The 23,610-nt window shown below is 35.5% G+C and overlaps 1 protein-coding gene and 1 pseudogene across 1 annotated transcript in view; both read left to right on the top strand.

Annotated features, from left to right (window-relative positions):
• LOC109078540 overlaps positions 1–10,726 on the top strand; it is a 42,836-nt pseudogene extending 32,110 nt beyond the window's left edge.
• A 2,165-nt stretch (positions 10,727–12,891) lies between these two features.
• The window catches only part of LOC109109726 (mediator of RNA polymerase II transcription subunit 12-like), a 38,642-nt gene continuing 27,923 nt past the window's right edge, over positions 12,892–23,610 (top strand). Inside the window, 12 exon segments of the mRNA XM_042770419.1 lie at positions 12,892–13,131; positions 14,061–14,165; positions 16,519–16,710; positions 18,506–18,665; positions 18,788–18,963; positions 20,276–20,386; positions 21,654–21,926; positions 22,019–22,165; positions 22,255–22,357; positions 22,440–22,576; positions 23,187–23,318; positions 23,399–23,525. Coding sequence (XP_042626353.1) covers positions 13,030–13,131; positions 14,061–14,165; positions 16,519–16,710; positions 18,506–18,665; positions 18,788–18,963; positions 20,276–20,386; positions 21,654–21,926; positions 22,019–22,165; positions 22,255–22,357; positions 22,440–22,576; positions 23,187–23,318; positions 23,399–23,525 — 1,765 coding nt within the window. The 5' untranslated portion in view covers positions 12,892–13,029.

The raw sequence follows: 23,610 nt of genomic DNA, 5'->3' as shown, positions 1-23,610 counted from the left end.
GAAGCATTTCAAGGGCAAGTTTGTCCTCCTTCGCTTGGCCTCTTTTTAATAAAATTATTATTCATCACAAACAATGCATTTTCATATATGCACGTACAAGCTGAAATCAGCCTGATTTCTCATCAATAATGGCCTGGCTCTGCCTAACGCCGCTGTCCTGCCTGCATAAGCACTGACGTGTGACGAGCCCCATAAAGCCCCATATAAATCAATCAGTTCAGAAGCCAGAAATGACTGCAGCTCAGCCAGGAAGATCCCCTCAGTTCTACACTGCTTTTTGTCCCCTGTGGGCCTCCATCTCATAAGCCCACTAACTGTCACATCACAGCCGCTCTGTGACGCCACACAGATAAGCAGATGAGATGATGAGCCCAGAGCTTTGATCAAAACTCAGCCGTATAGCATCGCCGCTCACGTATTCTCACTGCCCTGGCTGACTTTTTGTCGGGGACTGAAAATATATATATATAAAATATACTTTTCCGAGCCTGTTTTTACCCAAAGGGTTCTCCTTCGTGAGCTGAAGCGCCTGGAAAAAAATATAAGCCAATCCCCTTTCACCTCTCATATCACCAGCAGTCTGCAAGGGCCTGAATAGCCGAGACTGTCCACGATTTACGGTTGGGGGGGTGGGTTCTTACTTAGTTAATATTTAATATTCAGAAATGTACAGATGACTTTGCAGAACTTTTCTCTGAGACAAACACTGAAGTGAAAACGCTTTACTTGAGGGTCTGCGTGTACCGTGGCCCCAGAAAGTTTGCAACAAGTTCAAACAGCACATAGACAAACACTCAAGCCTCACTCACAAATGGCATTGCATCAGAAAAATCAATGAAATATGCCTAAAACTAGTGGCTTTCATTTGAACAGAAGGAAATAACAAAAATACACACTTTTCAAGACACAAACAGTTTCACAAATAGAGGTTGTTAGGTTCTTTTTAAAAAGCAAATAAAGCCCCAGACCAAGAAGCCATGGTTTACAGTGAATTTATAACAGCTAAGGGGCGTTGTTAGGTACGAAAAATCTAAAAATTAAAATACAAGAAATATATACAATATAGGTATATATCTAATATACTGAAAAAAAATATATATATAAAATTAATATAATTATTATAATATACTATATAATCTGACATATAGATTATATATATATTATATATATATGTATTCGTATATTATAGTATAATTTTTATTATTTTATATGATTATTTATTATTATTTTTTTAAATCATCATGATAGCTGGATAAATAAGCTTTTCCATTGATGGTCTGGTTTAATTAGAATCGGAAAATCTGGAATCTGAGGGTGCAAAAAAATCTAAATATTGACAAAATCACCTTTAAAGTTGTCCAAATGAAGTTCTTATCAATGCATATTACTTATCAAAAATTAAGTTTTGATATATTTACAGTAGGAAATTTACAAAATGTCTTCATGGAACATGATCTTTACTGAATATTATTATTATTTTTATTATTTATTATTATTATTTTTTTTAGATAAATATATAGATAGATATACAAGATGCTTACAAACTAAGGACTTCGGCTAAATATTGGTAATATTCCACCAGGAATCAAGCCCTGCTTGACACAAACCAAGATTGTTATTATCTGTTCAGCTGTGCTATGCGCTGGCTGGCTGTGCGTCTGGACCTCATACAGCATTTGCCTCTCATCACCACCGTTCGCCCTCTTTCCCTCATCGTCTTCATGCACGGCCGCATTCCCTGCCTGCTTTAGCCGCGGTCTGGCGGACATCTCTTACGCCGTACAGGTGCGCCGCTCTCACATACTGTATATGAGTGGGGATGCTTGTAGGGCAGGACTGTTACTGTGCCATCATTAATTTGCAATGCTTACTATTGCTCAATTGTTATTCACTGCCCATTTCTTTCCCTTCCCACATCCAGCTAACCGGCCTGTTTCAGTTCACCGTGAGGCTGCTTTCTGAAACCGAAGCTAAAGCCCGTTTTACATCAGTGGAGCGGATCAATCATTACATAAAGGTAGAAGCTCCTGTGACACGTGCGTGCTGGTTGTGTCAATGGCAAATAGAAACAGATGGACCATTTGTTATTCAATTGACACAGCGCACAAAAGACATCAGCTCTTTACTTTGCACAGGCGGCTGAGCCCAGCGGTCAGCGCGCTGCACAGTGAGCCGGCTACATCACGCTCAGCAGGCTTCATGGCACGCGTTTATTGCCAGACAGAGCATCATAGTGAATGACACAGCGTGTTTCAGGAGGCTCTTATCAAAGCAGAGCAGTACAGCTGTCTTAGCTGCCGCCCAAGTGGAGGAGAGCATTTTACACTGATTAGTGAAGCCAATACTAGTCTCGCTGAGTTCTGAAGGACAAAGTTTACACAGCGTGTTCTTTTTTGCACGTCATGCAAAAGTACGTTTTTCTCTGAGACTAACCGATTCATTAGCTGCTACCGATAGGTAAATCAAACTAGAAGAATAAGAACGCGGGCAGTACAACTGCTCTTTGATGCCATTGAAAGCAGCTCTTGATTAATTTGAGAATCAAATCCCAAAACTGAACGCAGCTGAAACATATGTATGCGTATAGTCGACAGGCTGCACCTTGCATTATGATACCTGGGTATATAATTAAACTTAAAGGGATGGTTCTCCCTGAAAAAAAAATGAAATTGGCTGGGTAATTTACTCACTCTCATGGCCACCCAAGATGGGGAGCATAACGGGTTTGACGTGTCTTCTGTAGAACAGCTTTTCAAAGAAGATTTTTAGCTGAAAACTGTGGTCCTTGGTGTGATGTCCTAAAATGCAAGTCAGCAGCGGCCACTACTCGTTTTTGAGAATTAAAAAAAAGCATATCAAGGACAGACACATTAACACTCGTTGGCTCCCGAAACATATAATGATATATTGTGGTCTTATGAAGCGAAACGATCAGTCTGTGCAAGAAACTGAACATTATTTATAATATTATTATCCGTAGATTTAGGGCTTTGGGTATTGGGTGTTGTGTTGATTTGTGGTTGAATAATTATTTTTCATTTTCTTTTTGATGAACTGCTTGAACCAGTTCACCAAAATCGCACTCTGAAGACGCTACGCAGAATGATCCTCCTGGCTGCTGTTAAAATAATTTAATACCATATACCAGTTTGCGATATCAAGCAGCATAACAGGCTATTTTGTACAGCTGAATGACACCAGAAGCCTCGCACGTTCAAGTTACTAATGGCCGCAGCTGCTCTTATGTTAAAAATAATGCAGATAATCATTATTCACTCAGAACCTGGAAAGCGAAGGCCCTCGACAGATCTGCGGCTCCTCCGCTCCTGCTTCCAGCTGGCCAGAAGAAGGACGAATCACCTTCCAGAATGTGGAAATGCGATATCGGGATGGCCTTCCTCTGGTTCTGAAGAATCTCTCCTTTAGTGTGCTTCCAGAGGAGACCGTAGGGATAGTTGGCAGAACGGGTTCAGGTACACCTGTCTACTTGGCTATTTTATCCTATCAGATGTTGTTTGTGTTCGTCTCTACTGTGGGTCGTATTACTGTTGGAGGGAATAGATTGTGACACAGGTTTGTTGTTTCTTCAGGGAAATCTTCACTAGGGCGGTCGCACTCTTCTAGGGCAGACTAGTGGAGCTGGAGCCGGGGATAGACAATCATCATTGATGGTGTCAACATCGCTCACATTGGCCTGGAGGACTTGGAGAGCAAGCTGTCAGTCATCCCCACAGAGAGCCGGTTCTTTTTCATTCGGGTACTGTCAGGTACGGTCCACGTCACTTTACCAAGACTAGCCGTGTGTTATCATATTCCTGGAGTCAAAAGGATGCAACCCATTTCACTTACACAGTCACATACAGTACTTCACATGTTGAAACAGACAAAAAACATGTAGCGTTTATATATCCATCTGGAAATGATCGGATTGTGAAAAGTGTGCATTATATAAACTGCCGTTCAAAAGTTTTGGATCAGTATGATTTTTAATGTTTTTTAAAGTCTCTCAGATGCACATCTAAGCTGCATTTATTTAATTTAAAAAAAAAAAAAAAAAAAAAAAAACGGTAAATAACAAAAAAAAAAAAAAAAAAAGGTGTATATAATTTTTTCTGATTTAATATACTTCAGTGTATTATTTTATTACTGTGATGTTTATTTTGTTTTTGCTGCTTAATATTTTTTTGGAACCTGTGATATTTTTACAGGATTCTTTAATAAATAAAAAGTTAAAAGAAGGAAAAAAAGAAGCATTTATTAAAAATAGAAATTCTTTGTAACAATATACACGACTGTTCAAAGGGTCTATAATATTTTTTTTTTTTTTTTTTTGTAAAAAATGTTTACTTTTATTCAGCAAGGGTGTGTTAAATTGTGACCCTGGACCACAAAACCAGTCATAAGGGTCAGTTTTTAGAAAGATGAGATCATCTGATAGCTGGATAAATAAGCTTTCCATTGATGTATTTGTTTATTAGGATTGAAAAATCTGGAATCTGAGGGTGCAAAAAAATCTAAATATTGAGAAAATCACCTTTAAAGTTGTTCAAATGAAGTTCTTATCAATGCATATTACTAATCAAAAATTAAGTTTTGATATATTTACAGTAGGAAATTTACAAAATTGTTCTTTCATGGAACATGATCTTATTACTGAAATAGTCCTAATGATGTTTGGGGCATAAAATAAAAATCTATAATTTTGACCCATACAATGTATTTTTGGTTATTGCTACAAATATACCCCAGAGACTTAAGACTGCTTTTGTGCTCCAGGGTCACAACTGATTAGTGCTAGTAAAGAGTAATATTGTTACAAAAGATTTCTATTTTGAATAAATGCTGTTCTTTTGATCCAACAGATCAAATCTGGATCCCTGGGATCAATATACAGATGCACAGATCTGGGAAGCACTGGAGAAAACGCACATTAAGGACATGGTGAGTAAGAGCAGAACGTGTTGGATTCATTTTACTAAGTCTGACTTAGGAATGAGTCCCAATGGTCAGTATTATTACCATTTTAATATATTTTAATTATCATTAAAACTGAATTTGATTATCGGTCTATTTGAAAAAAAAACTTGTGGTAAATACGTGTGTTCAGCATTAAGCAATGTCCGTAGTTACGTTAGTAACAACATGTTATGTTGTGAATCACACAGCAGTGTTTTTTGTGTGTTTAAAACTCCAGCCAACCATTTTTAACCAACGAAAAAAAAAGTGCACAGTGCTGCTCGTTTTATTTGTGTTTGTAAAAGAGTACTATTTGAACACTTCCAGCACATTTTAACCGTGATAACCGTGATCTTCTGGTCACTATAATCGTGATATTAAAGTTTCATACTGATTTTGTATTGGCTTTGGAGTAGCTGTGTCTGAGAGCTTGTCAACATGCTGATATATTTTCAGGTAAGCCGGCTGCCTAATTCACTGCATTCAGAGGTGACGGACAACGGAGAGAACTTCTCGGTGGGAGAAAGACAGCTGCTGTGTGTGGCCAGAGCTCTTCTCAGACACAGCAAGGTAACCGCTGAGATCAGATACGCTGCTCCTCAACCCATTGTTCTTGTGAAGACTAAACATTGTTGTTGTAATTTTACTAGATTATTCCTGTTATGATTTGTTGTGGCTTCCTATTGATCATGTCATCAACAACTAAATTTAAGTTGTTGCGTTCTTCTTCTCTTTTAATTTGGATCGGATGAACTGGTTTGTTTGGTTTGTTTGTATTTTATTTTATTGTTTGGTTGGGTTGTGTTTTTTTATTTGGTTTTTTGTTTTTCTCCTGCTGTTGTGAAGCACTGGCGAATCTCAGCTGTTGTAAAATAGTGAAACATTGCCACCACATGGCAGACAGTGAACATCTATTGAAAAATCACAAGTATAGAGTTCTTTCCAAAGTCTTCTCTCTTGCGGATACTGTAAACATTTGCACACTATCTGTGCAATGATATGAGAACGGGACATGATGTAACAGTTTGCGTAAAGCACAGGAGTTACATCAGTGATACCTGATTATCATCCACATTGATAAATGATTCCTCTGTTCTCAACATTTTGACTCCAAGGCATCATATTAAAAGTCTTTTCATCTATGGATACTCCTAGTTTCTGTAAAATATGTCACTGAAAATAAACCATTTAATTTACATGACCCTTACATTTCTTTTGTGATTTAAAAATATATTTTACTCATAGTTTCTACTCTAATTTAGAGCATGGCATAACTAGAATAATGTGTATCCATTATTAATAATCCTGTGGATTTTACGTTTTTATTTGTTTGTTTGTTTGAAATAACTTGATGCTCATATATCAAGGTTTTCCTGGTTTTTAAAAATTGTTTATTTGTTTTTTTGTTTGTATGTTTGAAGAAGTGAAATAAGAAATATCTGATTTTTAGTTGTTTCTGCTTGTTTGGTCTTGTTTTAAGTCATTGAGAGGCCCTCTTAAACGTTTGCTGAGGTCCTCTGGGTTGATAACCACCAATTTAGACAACTTAAAAAATAATCATATATCTGAATAATTTGTGTATTTACTTGATCAAAAATCATCATAGACTATTGGCTATTTTAAAAATGACAAGACAAGCCATTCAATTAATCCTGCCACCGTTTCAGCTAGACATACAGTACAAGTCAAAAGTTTGGAAACATTACTATTTTTAATATTTTTGAAAGAAGTTTCTTCTGCTCATCAAGCCTGCATTTATTTGATCAAAAATAAGGAAAAAAATGTAATATTGTGATATATTATTACAAATTAAAATAATTGTTTTTAAATTTATTATACTTTAAATTATCATTTATTTCTGTGATGCAAAGCTGAATTTTTAGGATCATTATCACATGATCCTTTACAAATCATTCAATATGATGAGATCATTATCAAAGTTGGAAACAGTTCTGCTGCTTAATAATTTTTTCAGAACATGTGATTACTTTTTTAGGATACTTTGATGAATAAAAAGTAAAAAAAAAAAAGAAGAATTTATGTTTTTAAAATATAATATTTTTGTAATAACAATATACACTACTGGTCAGTAATTTGGGGTCAGTAATTTTTTTTTTCTTGTCTTTTTTTTAAATAAAATCAATACTTTTATTCAGCAAGGATGTGTTAAATTGATAAAAAGTGATAGTAAAGAAAATATATTATTAGAATATATATTATTAGACATTTTTTTTTTATTTTGAATAAATGCAGTTTTTTTTAAACCTTTTATTGTTCATCAAATAATATTAGACAGCAGAAACTGTTTCCAACACTCATAATAAATCAGAATATTAGAATGATTTCTAAATGATCATGTGATAGACTGGATGTTACATGTTGACACTGAAGGCTGGAGTAATGATGCTGAAAATTCAGCTTTGCATCACAGGAATAAATTTATTTTTTTTAAAGTTTATTCAAATAGAAAACTATTATTTTAAGTTTGTAATAATATTTCACAATATTACTGTTTTTTTCTGTATTTTTGATCAAATAAATGCAGGCTTGATGAGCAGAAGAAACTTCTTTCAAAAACATTAAAAATAGTAATGTTTCCAAACTTTTGACCTGTACTGTATATCAACACACACAATGCTCTAAAAAGCATTACAGTGCTGGAGAAATGACTGGCCATTAAACAGATTTTGATGATGACGTTCGTGATCCCAGATTTGTGCTGGATGTAATCTTGTGATGTGTGTTTCAGATCCTGCTGTTAGACGAGGCTACAGCTGCTATAGACACGGAGACAGACCGCCTCATACAGGACACCATTCGCAGCTCGTTCAGTGGCTGCAGTACTCTGGTGATCGCCCATCGCCTCAACACTGTGCTGAACTGTGACAGGATCATGGTCCTGGACCAGGGGCAGGTCGGTCTCCATCTTCATCTGCTGCTTTTTTAATAATTATGATACAGCGACCCCAAAGACTGCAAACACTCCTATTGTGTCTTATTATTCTAAATAAATACACCGATTAACCGTAAGATTAAGCTTACATCTAATAAGGTTAGAAAAGGTAAAAATGTCCATAGAAATCGTTTTGAAGGGATAGTTCACCCAAAAATGATTTAGTCACCCTCAAGCCTTTCTTCTTTCAGACGAATACAGTCAGAGTTATAATAATTAATATCCAGGCTAATCCATGCTTTATAATGGGAGTGGATGGTAGCCCAAAATTTGAAGTCCAAAAAAATGCACCTATCCATTATAAAAGAAGTCCACACGGCTCTGGGGGGTTAGTAAAATTTAGAAACTAAACATTTTATCCATCTGGAATTGATCGGATTATGAAAAGTGTGCATTATATAAAAGTTTAGGATCAGTACGATTTTTTATGTTTTTTTTTTTTAAAGAAGTCTCTCAGATGCTCATCTAAGCTGCATTTATTTAATAAAAAAAACAGTAATATTGTGAAATATTATTACAATTTAAAATATTTTTTGTTTTGTTTTAATATACTTTAAAATATAATTTATTCCTGTGATGTGAACCAGTTTTTGCTGCTATTTTTTTTTTTTTTTTTTTTTTTTTGGAACCTGTGATATTTTTACAGGATTATTTGCTAAATAAAAAAAAAGAAGCATTTATTAAAAATAGAAATTCTTTGTAACAATATACACGACTGTTAAAAAGTTTGAGGTCTATATTTTTTTATTTCTTTTTTTTGTGTGAAAAATGTATACTTTTATTCAGCAAGGGTGTGTTAAATTGATTAGAAGTGATAGTAAAGAGTTATATTGTTACAAAAGATTTCTATTTGTGTCAGAAAAAGATCCATATTTACAACTTTATAAACCTTAATCTCTAGCTTCCACTAACTGTCGTACTGTCTTTGGGAGTCATGACAGGCCTTAAGCACCAGCATAAAAACACACTCATCTAGTTATCGATATCGACAAAATCTACAAAATTATTGAAATCGTTTTTTGTCAGTATCTCTCACCCTTATGATTTAAGTGTCAGTTCATAGACATGAAACATTAAAACAAGTGCATTTATAAGAAACAGCTCAAGCATCCACAAAAAAAAAAAAAAATACTGATAAAAACATAGATATAACATTCAAATTCAATTAATGTGATGATCAAACTCAAAGGTGCAGTCTGTAGAAATCTCACAGAGCACAATGAATCTTACATGATGTGAATGTGAAAACATAATTGTGTTAAACATTTAATTCTATAAATGCAGTGTATACAGTATATACATAGAGAGAGCTGTCAAATTAACATTAACACATGAAACTGAAATGACGTTTTCAAACCATTAATGCATATATCGGATGTATTCTTTCTATAACTCAGACTATAATTATTATTATAAAATCATAATGTGTCACTTGTTTAGAGATTGCACTTGGTTTGATATTTTGTGTCAAAACACTGCATATAAGACACAGTATGGACTGCATATACACTAGTAAGTCAAAGTCATGCTGATGTGACATTTCTCCTCTTTGAAATAGATTTTGGAGTTTGACACCCCTTCAAAGCTGCTGGCCAATGAAAACTCCCGCTTTCGTGCCATGATGGAGGCAGCAGAAGAAACGCTTAGTCACAGCTAAGAAGTAAGCAGGCACTGAACTCAGCAGCACATCCAGAGATGCTGAGAAGATTGAAATCCTTGACGCTGCTCAAACTGAGATTGTCCGTTTGTTTGTTGTACTTTAAGACAATGATCATGTTGTTATTAGCACACAGAGAGATTCTGAGTTTATATAGTGGATGATGTCAGGAAGAAGAGCTTTCCGATGGGAACATTCACGTTGAGGCACTTTATTCTGCCTGCCGCAGAAGTCAGTCTGAACAAGTGTTGATTGAGTGTGTTTCTCATACGAGACTTCCTTCTGCCTGCGTTTGGTGGAAGTAAATTTTGCACACTGATAATCTATTTGTTTTCAGCATTTATTTGCTGTGTAAAAGTATGCAAGATATGTATCGACCGTAAGGTAACCGATTGATTTGCCTTATATGTATCTGAAGTTTTCAGAAGATCAGTCACACATATCAATCATTCCATTATTTTTATTAGAATTATTTTGCATTATCTACTTCTGCTTTTGTTTTTACTAATACTGTGTAAGTTTTGTGCCTCTGCTGTTATATGTTTAGCAGGTATCTGTCAAAAGCATGGTGCAAATAGTGTTTTAGTGCCGAAAATATGCAATAATTCATTTAAAAATTCTTACAACTTTCATTGATTTTCATTATGCTGGGTTGATTATATCCTCCGAAGATTCATGGGAACCCAAAGAGACTTTAATTCATGTTTGAAATCAAGGTCGTTTCATGCACAAGTGGAGGCTGGGAAGAATTTAATGCTAGATACCTCATTCATTCTTGAGGAGTGACTGTACTACTTCATATCAAGACTACACTTTGTGAACTCTTCAGGAATGGATGACTTGGTTGCTTTTATTTTCCAGGCTGAAAATTGCACAGTGAAAATGTTTGTACCTGAAACATGCAAGGCCTTTGAAGGTCTATTTATATTTTTGTATAACTATATATGGCATACTGTGTGATATCTGTTTATATGTTTATCTTGGAAATATCAAGATAAAGAGAAATTGGTTCATAAGCTTAGATACAGTTTGCTAATCATTAAGAGTTGCCTTGTTCTTTATGATTCAGAGATTATAGTTTTGTGGTTGTTTCATGAACACTTGTTTTATGATTGTTATAAAAATGCTTTATTGAATAAAGATTATATTTATACATTTAACGGTTTTGTGTGTGTGTGGTTCAGGTAAACCATAGTATTTTATTTATTTTATTTTTTGACCTTGTGGAGACACTTTTTGGGGAAACTGTTTATAAATCATATTAAGTTGTGCATTTCTTTATGTAAAAATGCAAACAATCAATCAATAAATAAAGGGGATAGACTATACAATTTGCACAGTATAAAAGTCATTATGTTTATGGAAAGTCACCATAAAACATGGCAACCCAATGTGTGTGTGTGTGTGTGTGTGTGTGTGTGTGTGTGTTTTAATAACTTAAATTTTCAATTTTCATGTCATTTCTAATTATGCATTATTTTTTGATGTGATCGCACCCAAAGTTTTTGTTTACATAATATAGATGTGTGTACTGTGTATATTTTGTGTATGTATGTATGTATATTATTTATATAATATATATATATAATATATGTGTATATATACACACACAGTTGCCTCACAGGTCTTTCTAAGTGTTCAGCTCTGTCCTGTTGCATTAATTCTTCAGATATTAAAAGCAGGGAATGTGTCTTATTAGTTATAGCCATTGCTTCTGCATTCTAAGTCTTGCATTCGATTATGACACACGCAATCCAGGATGAAGACGAGGAAGTCGAGAAAAGCAAGCAATTTGGATGCTAAAAGAAAAGAGGAAGTCAATTAGAACTAAAAGAAAAACAAAGGGCATGGAGAAATCAAGAGTTTGGAAACTACCGGCGACATCAGCAACCAACGACTACCTGATCAGCTGAGAAAAACAACAGTAGTTGATGACATACTGTGAAAATGAACCCTAAAATACATGTCTGTAAAATCACCAACAGCCTCCAGAAAGCTGGGGTGATGCTCTGACAATCTACAGTCTGCAGGAGAATTTGACACAGAATTACAGAAGATACAGCAAGATGCAAACCTCTGATCAGCACAAAAAAAATAGAAAGGCAAGATTCTTCACAAATGTGAGCCAGTAGAGTTTTGGAACTGAGTTGATGGACCGATGAGACAAAGATTAACCTTTATTTAAGTGACTGGAAAGCAAAAGTGTGTGGGGAAAAAGGGAACTGCAAATGATCCTAAGCATACAAGCTCATCTGTAAAGCTTGGTGGAAGGTGGTGTCATGGCATGGGCATGCATGGCTGTCTCTAGAACAGGACCTCTTCATTTTAATTATGACTTAATGTATGATGGCAGTAGCAGAATGAATTTGGAAGTGTACAAAATAATCTTGGCTACCAATATTCAAGAAAATGCCACCAAACTCATTAGAAAGCACTTCATATTGGATCAGGACCGTGACCCAAAACACCCTGCCAGTTCAGTCGAGGACTTTATCAGGCAAAGAAATGTAAAGTCTTAGATTGCCCAAATCAATCTCCAGATTTAAATAATTTTACCAGCTGAAGACAGAAACTCCCCAAAACAAGCAACAGTTGGAATTGGCTGCATTAAAGGCTGGAGAAAAGCATTTCAAAGCATAAGATCAAGAGTCTGGTGATGTCTATGGGTTGCAGACTCACTGCTCTGATTGCACGCAAGGGATCTGCAACTAAATATTAGCTTATAATCTTTTACATCTGCCTTAAATTCAACTGAATACTTATGCTCACATCAAATAGTGGGTTGAACTCTAAAAGTGCTGTCCTTTTTATCTGGTAAAACATGAATGTGTCGAAAGACCTAATAATAAAATGTGAGATTCTGTAGTTTTGTCTCATATTCATCTTTTAATCACATTTGCATATATATATATATATATACATGCAAATATTTTTAGAATATATACATGCATTTTGTGTATTTATATATACATCATAAATGTATGGTATGCAAATAAACAGTTTTATTTTGGATGCGAATAATCGCGATTAATCATTTGACAGCACTAGTATTTTACCGTGTATTTTTTTTTATTATTATTTTATTTTTTTTTTTTTACATATGGCATACATTATATAGAGACAAACGCTGCATAAATATTATGTACTATGAAAATGTTTTTATGATTCCATGGCACTCACTTAGGACTTTTATCATCCTAAATAGTAATCATGAAAAACATTTTTAATTTGCCTAATAAGATAATTCATCAAAAATCACAACACAATACAAATTAACCACACAGACGCTGCGAGAAAGTAAAAACCATAAAAGAAGCTCCATTTGTTGTGCTGGCGGGACTTTTATGTTGATTTGTGTTTACCCATCATTCTCGTCGGAGCGGAAGCAGCGGTGAAGCAGCGGAGCTCTAGCCGCGGCAGCAGCGCTCAGGATCGGCCACACACCGGCTGACATGCCGCGGGGATGATGGCTGCCTTCGGCATTCTGAGCTACGAACACAGGCCTCTCAAACGGCCCAGACTCGGTCCTCCGGACGTTTATCCACAGGACCCGAAGCAAAAGGAGGTTAGACGACTTCCCTCTTCATCTGTAGCGACATTTAATGTTTAAAAAGCGATTTAAAGCGTGTTTTTAAGATCAGGCCCTGCTTTCAGCTAACGGCCAATAACAATGAAATCAACGGCTCGCTTAGCTGAACAGAAAAACATCATTTATGTCTCAAATTATTTCGCTCTTCATCTTTGGTTGCTGTTGCAGATGGTTAGAAAGAGAAAAGAGCTCATTTTATTGGTTTAACCCCGCTTTAAAATATGTATTTATCGAGCTTTTTATTTAAAGCTGCTTTCATCGCTCCAGCGCCGTTAAAAAAGGGCCTCATGAAATCTACAACCGTTATTATCAATACTTTATGTGTTTTAAGAAAGCATTAAAGCTGTTAATTGCAAATAAATAACGTTAAATGAGTTGTAAGCAGTCCTAATAGCCTGTTTTGTGCTGTCGGGGTGTTTATGTTTGTTGACAACTTCTATTGAGTTGATGTTTATCATGTATGCATTTTAAAACCTAACAAGTTTATAACCTAACTGTCTAGCTAGGCAGCATTTCTGGACACCATGGTTTTTTTTTTTTTTACATTGATGATCTATGCATGCAAAAAAATGTGCATATGATGCCTACAGTTCCTGTCTAGCTAGAAACAGTCTCAGATGTCAGCAAATAGAAGAAACAGAAAATGCATATGAAAGTATATTTGAATATCTCTTCATTATATGCATAGTGCATCATAAGTCTTATTATTTGTTAGCATTGCATGGGACATCTTATAATTGCACGTGCAGGTTTTTCTGTCTGAATGCAGAGTTTGTCGTCTTTTGAAATCTCGTTAGCGTGATTGTCTTCTCTGGTGTTCGATTAACTCTCCAGCACACTGACATGAAAATGAGAAATGCATGCATGAGCCATTTAGTAACCGAAACTCTCTCTCTCTTGGTTAGGATGAGTTGACAGCATTGAACGTCAAGCAAGGATTTAACAACCAGCCGGCTGTTTCAGGCGATGAGCATGGCAGCGCTAAAAATGTCAATTTCAACCCTTCTAAGGTAAGATGATCAGTGCAGAGGTTGTCTGCATACGTGTGTTTTATCAGTCAAGTCCTCTTTTTTTTTTTTTGCAGATAGTCGGAAACACAGAACTTTGTCTGTTTTTGTCGGATTTGTGGACAAATAGACACTTGCAAATATTGAATATCACAGATATTGAAAAGTTTTTAGACGCCACCATCAGATTTTAAAAACTTCTAAAGTATCTGACATCAAGTCAACATGTGGCAAAGTGAATAAGAGCAATGGATCAAAAACAAATTTTATGCAATTGACATTACTGTGGGTAAAATCATATATATATATATATATATATATATATATATATATATATGATTTATATATATATATATATAGTATACAGCTTCAAAAAATAAATTAAGAGACCGCTCGCTTGATTTGTGTTTGATGTGTTTGAGTAACACAATTTTTGTTTTATTCTGTAAACGACTGAAGACATTTTAAAGAAAAATGTTGTCATTTAGAGCATGAAATGACAATTGGTCAAAATAACAAAAAGATGGCATGTTTTCAGACATGTTTATTTAAATTTTTAGACAACACAATACTAATTTTTAACTTCAGAAGAGTTAAGGAATTGGTATGTTATCGAATAACCCTGATTTTCAATCACAACAAATGAAAATTTGTTGGAAAATTTGTATTTTGACCAATTGTCATTTTCTTTATTTGATCAAAAATACAGAAAAAAAATTAATATTGTGATATATTATTACAATTTAAAATAATTGATTTTTAAATTTATTATACTTTAAATTATCATTTATTGCTGTGATGCAAAGCTGAATTTTTAGGATCATTATCACATGATCCTTTAGAAATCATTCTAATATGATGATTCATTATCAAAGTTGGAAACAGTTCTGCTGCTTAATATTTTTTCAGAACATGTGATACTTTTTTTAGGATACGTTGATGAATAAAAAATTAAAAAAAAAAAAAAAAAAAAGAAACTATGTTTTTAAAATATAAATATTTTGTAATAACAATATACACTACTGGTCAGTAATCAGTATAAAAAAAAAAAAAAAAAAAAACAATACTTTTATTCAGCAAGGATGTGTTAAATTGATAAAAAGTGATAGTAAAGAAAATTTTTTTTATTAGAATATATTTTATTAGAATTTTTTTTTTATTTTGAATAAATGCAGTTCTTTTTAACCTTTTTATTAATCAAATATATTAGACAGCAGAACTGTTTCCAACACTCATAATAAATCAGAATATTAGAATGATTTCTAAATGATCATGTGATAGACTGGATGTTACATGTGACACTGAAGGCTGGAGTAATGATGCTGAAAATTCAGCTTTGCATCACAGGAATAAATTTTTTTTTTTAAAGTATATTCAAATAGAAAACTATTATTTTAAGTTGTAATAATATTTCACAATATTACAGTTTTTTTCTGTATTTTTTGTTCAAATAAATGCAGGCTTGATGAGCAGAAGAAACTTCTTTCAAAAACATTAAAAATAGTAATGTTTCCAAACTTTTGACCTGCTGTATGTATGTGTGTATATATATATATTTATTATTATTATTATTATGTGTGTGTGTGTGTGTTATATAATTATATTATATGTGTATTGACATTTTACTTAAACCCATACTTGATAAATCCAGAGAGAATGTGAATTATGTGTGTGTGTGTATATATATATGTATATATTATACTCAAATATATATATATAGATATATTATGTGTATATAGATATATATTTATTTATTGTTTTTTAGTTATATATATATTTATGTATTTAGAAAATGCACTTTTTTTTGAGTTTTCTGATACCAAAAACCTGTAAGCAGCAAGTTTTGTCTGGTACCCAAAACTGTAATAATCTTCTATCAGCTAAGAAGTTGACTGAGTAAAGCCAGAGAAGAGCAGAAGCAGGAGGTGAAGTAAGGATCATAATAAATGCGCTGAGTTTATTGAATAATCTTAGTTGCGTGTTTCAATGCCCAGACTTCACCTGAGCAGCACAAATGCAACTAGTGTTATACCACAAGCAATAGCAACGTCCTGTAAATAAGCAACATGCAACCTTAAAAAGTTGAAACATTCTCTTATATCTTTACTCGTGAAGACAAATAACCCTTAAAACCACACAATGAGATTAAACAACAATGGAAAATAATACAAAAAATAAAATAACATATGCAAAATCAACCCTGAATCCATTTTTGTTCCAAACCTGACGTAGATTTTTTTTTAATTGCTCTTTTATACTGTTACTCACCATGAAAATAGCCGAGGAAGCTGGCATGGTGTTAAAACATCGACCTCATTCGTTAACCTAGGCACTCCTGTTACCTTCTGCTTTTCAGATCAGCTCAAACTTCAGCAGCATCATCGCGGAGAAGTTACGCTGCAACACATTTGCAGACACTGGCAAGAGGAAGCCGCAGGTCAATCAGAAGGACAACTTCTGGCTCGTCACAGCGCGGTCGCAGAGCTCCATTAATAACTGGTTCACAGACTTGGCCGGCACCAAACCCTTAACTCAGCTCGCTAAAAAGGTTCGCTTTTGCCATGCTGCGGTTTATAAACTCTGAACAGAGAGCTTGTGTAGATCCAGAACATGCTGTCAACAACACACAAGCCTTTACTGATGGTCAAATTGTTTATAATCCGAGATGTTCATATCTTTCTGTCTTCAGTCGCAAAGAAATTAAGGTTTTTGAGGAAAACATTCCATTTATTTATTTATTTTCAATGGGGACCAATGGGATGAAGGTCAAAAATGCAGCTTCAAAGGGCTCTACACGATCCCAGCTGAGGAATAAGGCTCTTATCTAACAAAACCATCGCTCATTTTCTAAAAAAAAATAAAAATTTCATCCCCTTGGAATTCTAAGGTTCTGTCTGCATTCAGAGTACTTTTGAGATATTGAGCGTCAAAGTTTTTGACTGTGTAGATAGAACCTTTTGGTTTTTTAAATTAAAAAGTCACAAAATGTACACAACATTAAAAAAATCTCACATAATGTAAATAGGTTGGCACAGAGAAAGAATATGTGAATAACTCAATTTTGACAAAAATGTCAGATAGAACCTTATAATTCCAAGGGGACGATTTATATACGTTTTAACCACAAATGCACATTTGACTTCTGGCATTTCATAATCATGCTTTAAAGGGTTAGTTCACCCAAATATTAAAATGATGTCATTAATGACTCACCCTCATGTCGTTCCAAACCCGTAAGACCTCCGTTCATCTTCAGAACACAGTTTAAGATATTTTAGATTTAGTCCGAGAGCTTTCTGTCCCCTCCATTGAGAATGTATGTACGGTATACTGTCCACGTCCAGAAAGGTAATAAAAACATCTTCAAAGTAGTCCATGTGACATCAGAGGGTCCGTTAGAATTTATAGAAGCATCGAAAATACATTTTGCTCCAAAAATAACAAAAATGACGACTTTATTCCGCTTTTTCTTCTCTTCCGGGTCTGTTGTGTGAGCGTTCACGACGCTGCAGTGACGCTGCTGACGTGTTTTCTTTGTTATTGGGAGCACCAGAAAACACGTCAGCATTGCTGTCATTTTTGTTATTTTTGGAGCAAAATGTATTTTCGATGCTTCAATAAATTCTAACGGACCCTCTGATGTCACATGGACTACTTTGAAGATGTTTTTATTACCTTTCTGGACGTGGACAGTATACCGTACATACATTCTAAATGGAGGGACAGAAAGCTCTCGGACTAAATCTAAAATATCTTATACTGTGTTCTGAAGATGAACGGAGGTCTCACGGGTTTGGAACGACATGAGGGTGAGTCATTAATGACAGAATTTAAATTTTTGGGTGAACTAACCCTTTAAAGGTCACGGAAGTACCAACACAGTGTTTACAAAGTGAACGTGCAAAGAAAGTTGAAAAGAAAGCGTAAAACAATGATGTCGGATGATTTTGACATGATTATGTAATCCAAGAATTTGCAAACGTTCAAGGCAGAGCTAGTGCGAGATGTGCATTTGTGGTTTAAAAAGTATATGCAATATTTATTTATTTTTTATTTGGAAAATTAGCAATGGTTTTGCTAGATAAGACTCTTATTCCTCAGCTGGGATCGTGTAGAGCCCTTTTTAAACTGCAATTCGGACCTTCATCCTGTTGGTCTCCATTGAAGTCCATTATATGGAAAAAAATCCTGGAATGTTTTCTTCAAACACCTGAATTTCTTTGCGACTGAAGACAGAAAGACATTGCACATGTGGATGAATAAATCAGGAGTTACTTTTTTTATTGTGGAAGTGAACTAATCCTTTAGGTTTTGCATTGGTCTCATTGCTGTGTGTGCACTAGGTTCCCATCTTCAGCAAGAAAGAGGAAGTGTTCGGCTATCTTGCCAAGTACTGTGTGCCTGTGATGCGCTCTGCTTGGATGATTAAAATGACGTGTGCGTATCACGCTGCTATAACTGAAACCAAGGTGAAGAAGAGGCACGTCATTGACCCCTGCATAGGTTAGTGTGGTTATTGTGCATCGCTCTATATATCAAACACTGTCCTTAATGTCCTGTGTTGTTGTGCTGTGTGATTGGGCTTTGTGCTGCAATGCCTCACTGGCTTTATCTGGCTTCTGCAGAATGGACTCAGATCATTACTAAATACCTGTGGGAGCAGCTGCAGAAGGTGGCAGAGTTTTACAGACAGTCTCCCAGCCAGGGCTGTGGGTCTCCGCTGCCTGCTCCTCCTGCTGAGGTGGAAACCGCCATGAAACAGTGGGAGTACAACGAGAAGCTGGCCATGTTCATGTTTCAGGTGGGTGGGCCCGGTTTTATTTAAAGATGCAGTGCAGGTGTCTCTTGATACAGAGGGCTGTCAGTTTTTAAGGGAATGCAACTCAAAACCTGGAATTATGTCCCACAGAGATTAAGTTTTTAAAGGGATAGTTCACACACCCTCGTCATTCCAAACCCGTAACTTTGTTTAGTTTTGGAACACAAATGAAGATATTTCTAAATATGCTCTTGTTATTTAAAAGTTTGGGGTTGGTAAGATTTCTGTTTTTGAAAGAAGTCTCTTCAGCTCACCAGGGCTGCATATATTTGATCAAGAATACAGCAATATTATGAAATATTATTATAATTTAAAATAACTGTTTACTATTGTAATATATTTTAAAATTTAATTTATTCCTGTGATGCGAAGCTGTATTTTCAGCATCATTACTGCAGTCTTCAGTGTCACATGATCTTCAGAAATCATTCTAATATGATGATTTGCTGCTCGAAACACATTTATATGGAAACTTTGATACTTTTTTTCTGGATTCTTTGAAAAGACTGTTTAAATGAACAGAATTTATAAACACAATTTTTTTTATAACATTATAAATGTCTTCACTGTTGCTTTTGATCAATTTAATGCATCCTTGCCGAATAAAATAATTTCTTTAAATAAATAATAATAAATAATCAGGCCACAGACTTTTGAACATTAGTTTATATATTAGGGATGGAATGATATGCCAATTTGATACGATCCCAAATTGATACGATCACCTGTCACAATGCATTAAAGAGCATCAGATATGTGACCCTGGAGCACAAAAGCAGTCTTAAGTCTCTGGGGGATATTTGTAGCGATAGACAAAAATACATTGTATGGGTCAGAATTATCAATTTTTCTTTTATGCCAAAAATCATTAGGATATTAAGTAAAGATCATGTTCCATGAAGATATTTTGTAAATTTCCTACTGTAAATATATCAAAACTTAATTTTTGATTAGGAATATGCATTGCTAAGAACTTCATTTGAACAACTTTAAAGATGATTTTCTCAATATTTAGATTTTTTTGCACCCTCAGATTCCAGTTTTTTAAATAGTTGTATCTCAGACAAATATTGTCCTCCTAACAAACCATACATCAATGGAAAGCTTATTTATTCAGCTTTCAGATGACGTATGAATCTCAATTTTGAAAAATTTACACTTAAGACTGGTTTTGTGCTCCAAGGTCACATATGTCATACTGCCCACTGTTGCATTTATGAGTCTTGAGAAAAAGGGGAGTGTTTGTGTTGTATGTGTTGATTGTTTATTGTGTGTATGTGTACGTGTGTGGCAGGATGGCATGTTAGACAGACATGAGTTCCTCACCTGGGTGTTGGAGTGTTTTGAGAAGATCAGACCCGGAGAGGACGAGCTTCTGCGGTTCCTGCTGCCGCTCCTGTTACAGGTCAGTTCATCTGCAGATCTGTCCCTTTGTGTTTCAATTAATTACATATGTCAGCTAAATTAAGACAGTGGTGGTATTCTAGTTTATTAATAATATCTTGAATTTGATTTTATTTGTATATTTTCTGTTTTCAGTTACATTTTTTTGTTATTAAAGTTTTAGTAATTTTGTTGTTTTTGTCATTTTTATTGTTTTTTTTTTTTTAATATATAGTTTTTATTTATTTTTATTACATTTTAGTTTTTATTTAGTTTTAGCTATTTTAGTACTTAAAAATGAGAAGTATTGATTTGGCGACTAGCTGTGATAAAATAGTTTTAAATTTGTTTATTTTATTAACTCAGTCAGAAGTCCCGGCTCAAATTATTGATTTTGTTAATATTTTTTTCTGGTGAAAGAAATGCATACATGAAAAAAAAAAAAAAAATTAAATGTCACAGATGTATATTTACTGAATTGTAGAGGAGTGTCAAAATGACATTTTTCACCTGAGATTCAGAGTCAGATTACAGGGGGGTGAAATTGATTTCATACAGATGGCAGCATCGTTATATTACTTCTACACAGAGATTGGTCGGTCTGTTAGTGAAATCTGTCGACTTTAGCAATCTTTGTTGCATTATGTGCCAGTAATGCCCATTCAAAAAGCACTTTTCAAGTTTTTTCTCCAAAGTTTGCACGTCTGTGACTCAAGAAGTATTTTCTTCAGAAGATTTCTTAATGCCTTTTTAGATTTGGGGTCTTAACAAACTTTTTTTGTCATCTTCATTTTTTTTAAGGCCCTCTATGGTTCCTTTCCAGCGATTATTGGAGTCTCAATATGGCTTCAGGAGTAAATTGTACACATCTTCAGTGGCCAAAAACCAAATGTGGTTTCACTTTGCATTCAGCTGATGCTTTTTTCTTTTTAAAAGGAATGTCTGAAGAACAAATAATCTGAAAAATAGAAATGCATCTTGTTTCACTCTATCAAAACATGTGCATTGGACATACTTGCCCCAAGTATGCCATAAATATTCTTTTTCCAAAGTTTTACAAGTAGTACAGTCTGACTCAAAGTCCACTTTCTTGAATCTGACCCATTTTCAGTGGTTTGAAATCAAAAGTGCTCACATTTTAACCTGGTTTTACCCAAACAAAGATTACGATTTCTGCCGATTTGTCTCCCAAAATCAGGACAGAGAAGCCTTAATGATTGAGTCTGTCTTAACATGGTCGTTATCTGAATGCATTGTGATTATTTTGACCCAGTCTTTATTTCGTTCAGTACTCGGGAGAGTTTGTGCAGTCAGCCTATTTATCGAGACGGCTGGCGTATTTCTGCACACGCCGGCTCAATTTGCTGCTGAGCGATGGCAGTCTCGGACCAGGTCCAGGCGGACACCCGGCACACGGCATTTCAGCACAGCAGGGGAACGCCCTGCCCCCCACCCCGACCTCCCAGCCTGCAGGGGGCAACCAGCCCCAAACCCCCTTCACAGACTTCTACATCTGCTACCAGCACAGGCCCGTAGTGTTTGGACTCAGCTGCATGCTGCAGGTACTGACACACACGTGTGTGTTATTCCAGCTGCGTTTCCTCGTCATCGGGTTTCTCTTGACACTGTTTTTATTCTGTTTGTCCCTCTGTAGAGTATCGTGTTGTGTTGTCCCAGCGCTCTGGTCTGGCACTACTCTCTGACAGATAGCCGTAATAAGACCGGCTCGCCATTAGACCTCTTGCCGATCGCGCCCTCGAACCTTCCCATGCCGGGGGGCAACAGCAGCTTTAACCAGCAGGTTTGACTCCACTGGGTTTCACATGATCTGATCTACTGGCTCTCCATCTAATCAAAGCAATTAATCTGAAGGAATGTGATGCTTCTCAGGTTCGTGCCAAGGTGAGGGAGATAGAGGAGCAGATCAAAGAGAGAGGGCGGGAGGTGGTGTTTTTTTGGTGGTCCTTCGATAAGTGTCAGGAGACAACAGCAGGTGGGCATGAATGAGCTCTTCAGCATCTCACTGTGGACAGGAATTATTTTGTATAATATATGATCCGTGGTGTGTCCGGTAGGTTTCACCATCAGCCGGGTTCTGCATACGTTGGAGGTTTTGGATAACCACAGCTTTGAGAAGTCTGACTTCAGCAATTCCCTGGATTCGCTGTATAACCGGATCTTTGGCTCCGGACAGAGCAAAGACGGACACGAGGTAAAGACAACTGTTTTTTTTTTGTTTTGTTTTTTTTTTGTTTTGTTTTGTTATTATGGAATTTCAAAGGATCAGAAGTGACACTTAAGAATTTTATAATGTTACAAAAAGAGTTCTATTTCAGATACATCAAAGAATGCTGAAAAGGTCTTGCAGTTTCCAGCACAACTGTTTTCAACTGTTATAAGAAACTTCTTGTGCATCAAATCAGCATATTAGAATGATTTCTGAAGGATTATGTGACACTGAAGACTGGAGTAATGATGCTGAAAATACAGCTTTGATCCCAGGAATAAATTATTATTATTTTAAATTGTTATATTTCACAGTTGTACTGTTTTTACTGTAATTCTGATCTAAGAGGTGCAGTCTTAGTGAGCACAGAAGACTTCAGAAACATAAAAAAAAAACCTTTTGAACAAAAGTGTGCCACTAATGGACACTTATTAACTGTAATCAGATGTAATAAGTGTTTGATACTTAGCCGGTTGCCAGCTTTATTGTAATAACAATGTAATTAATGTGTAATAACTATGTAGTACTTATTATATCACACTAAGATGTTTAAGCTGGTTCTGATGTTTGATGTGTAATGTGCTGGTCACTGTAGATGAGTCCAGACGACGATGCGGTGGTGACCCTGCTGTGTGAGTGGGCTGTTTCCTGTAAAAGGTCAGGGCCGCACAGAGCCATGGTGGTGGCCAAACTCCTGGAGAAGAGGCAGACGGAGATTGAGGCAGAGGTGCACATTATTTTGCATTATGAAAATGGTGTCGTTATGTCCAGCTGCGCAGTTTTCACTGTAATCCTGTGTGTGTTTAGCGGTGTGGAGAGTCGGAGGTCGTGGATGAGAAGGGCTCTGTGTCTTCAGGGTCTCTGTCTGCTGCCACTCTCCCCGTCTTTCAGGACGTCCTGCTGCAGTTCCTGGACACACAAGCCCCTGTGCTCAGTGAGTTCATATTTTAGCATCCTTGGGGGTTTCTTTCCAGTTCCATTAACCACTTTAGAGAAGGATTATGCTTTTTAATAAGGTA

This window comes from Cyprinus carpio, chromosome A14, assembly GCF_018340385.1.
Source record: "Cyprinus carpio isolate SPL01 chromosome A14, ASM1834038v1, whole genome shotgun sequence".
NCBI classification, from domain to species: domain Eukaryota; kingdom Metazoa; phylum Chordata; class Actinopteri; order Cypriniformes; family Cyprinidae; genus Cyprinus; species Cyprinus carpio.
This window is presented reverse-complemented; position numbering and strand designations above follow the sequence as displayed.